General features: G+C 44.2%; 1 protein-coding gene across 3 annotated transcripts in view; it reads left to right on the plus strand.

Annotated features, from left to right (window-relative positions):
* LOC107712293 (A-kinase anchor protein 9-like) overlaps positions 1-1,993 on the plus strand; it is a 21,209-nt gene that overhangs the window by 13,032 nt on the left and 6,184 nt on the right. For all 3 annotated transcript variants that reach the window (XM_016517502.1, XM_016517503.1, XM_016517504.1), the window contains 2 exons: positions 1,087-1,284; positions 1,354-1,586. In XM_016517502.1, the coding sequence (XP_016372988.1) occupies positions 1,087-1,284; positions 1,354-1,586 (431 nt within the window). The remainder of the gene's footprint in view (positions 1-1,086; positions 1,285-1,353; positions 1,587-1,993) is intronic.

Here is a 1,993-nt window from a genome sequence, read left to right on the forward strand (position 1 = left end):
TGAGTGAATGAATCAATGAATGAATCAGTAAGTCAGTTACAGACCGAAGAAAACCACCGCCGAGAGCTTGAGTGAATGAACCAATGAATGAATCAGTAAGTCAGTTACAGACCGAAGAAAACCACCGCAGAGAGCGTGAGTGAACCAATGACTCAATGAATGAATCAGTAAGTCAGTTACAGACCGAAGAAAACCACCGCAGAGAGCGTGAGTGAACCAATGACTCAATGAATGAATCAGTAAGTCAGTTACAGACCGAAGAAAACCACCGCAGAGAGCGTGAGTGAACCAATGACTCAATGAATGAATCAGTAAGTCAGTTACAGACCGAAGAAAACCACCGCAGAGAGCGTGAGTGAACCAATGACTCAATGAATGAATCAGTAAGTCAGTTACAGACCGAAGAAAACCACCGCAGAGAGCTTGAGTGAATGAACCAATGAATAAATCAGTGAGTCCGTTACAGACAGAAGAAAACCACCGCTGAGAGCTTGAGTGAATCAATGAATGAATCATTGAGTCAGTTACAGAGAGAAAAAACCACCGCTGAGAGCGTGAGTGAATCAATGAATGAATCAGTGAGTCAGTTACAGAGAGAAAAAACCACCGCTGAGAGCGTGAGTGAATCAATGACGCAATGAATGAATCAGTGAATCAGTTATAGACAAAAGAAAGAAAGCCACTGCAGACAGCATGAGTGAGTTAACGAATGAATGAATCAGTGATTCAATTACAGACAGAAGAAAACACCACAGAGAGCACACGTGAATGAATCAGTGAATCAATTAATGAACACAGTGGTTGAGAATGTAGCTTTAGTCATAGTTTTAAAAAATGTTTGCGATTCACAATTATAATAAATGATCTTTCTCTTTTTCTGTCAGATTTTTTTCAATCTTTCATCTTTTTCTAACTTTTGTCTGTTTCTGTCTATCTTTCTTCCTTTCTGTTTCTTTTCCGTGTCTCTCTCTTTCTCTGTGGGTTTTGTAGGAAATGATGTTAAGTGGACATTCAGACAGTGTGGAGACAGCATCTATGAAGTGAAGTTGTTCGTATGAATAAACAGAGTTGCTCTCTCTCTCTCAGGCGTCGAGCCGGGCTGCGGTGGAGCGTCAGGAGCTGGTGTTATTCTCTAGCGAGCGAGAGTCTTGGGCTCAGGAGAGGAATCGTTTGGAGAAGTCTCTCCGTCAGGCCGAGGCAGAACTGATCCGTCTGAGAGGAGAGATTCGCTCCGATACGCTGCGGGATCTGACCGGAGCTGATCTGGACAACACGGCCCTCAGGGTGAGCGTTCACAGCAACACAACTCAGCGTTTACAGCTTCACGTACTCACCACCCGTCTGTCTCTACAGAGGATGTATGGGAAATACCTGCGCGCCGAGAGCTTCCGGAAGGCCCTGATCTATCAGAAGAAGTATCTTCTGCTGCTGCTGGGAGGATTTCAGGAGTGTGAGGAGGCCACGCTGTCTCTGATCGCCCGGATGGGTGGCTTCCCTGCACACACCTGTCTGGAGTCTGTGGGGGGTCAGCGCAGGGGCTTCACACGCTTCAGATCGGCCGTGCGCGTCTCCATCGCCCTCTCCAGGTACAGACGCGCCACTGCGACCTTCAGAAACACCAGAAACAAATTTACATGATTACTGACAGACGTGCTACGTCACTGAAGTATGTTAGATGAGAGTATTTCAATAATTTGAAAATACATTGCACGTTCACAGTTCACATGTTGGTTAATGGTAATAGTGTTTATTAAAGCAATAAGTCCCAAGAAGCCGTGGTTTACAGTGAATTTATAACAGCTAAGGGGCGTTGTTAGGCACGACGCGAAGCGGGATTTATAGCTGTTATAAATTCACTGTAAACCACGGCTTCACGGGGATTATTGCGTTTATAAAACGGTTATTCCATATACGTAGTAAGGTTTCACAAAATAAAACGGAGCAAATAAAGTGTAATGATATTAATAAAAACAGTATTCTTCCACCAAACAAT

The sequence above is a fragment of the Sinocyclocheilus rhinocerous genome, unplaced genomic scaffold (assembly GCF_001515625.1).
Source record: "Sinocyclocheilus rhinocerous isolate Xijiao unplaced genomic scaffold, SAMN03320098_v1.1 scaffold3283, whole genome shotgun sequence".
Lineage (NCBI taxonomy): Eukaryota > Metazoa > Chordata > Actinopteri > Cypriniformes > Cyprinidae > Sinocyclocheilus > Sinocyclocheilus rhinocerous.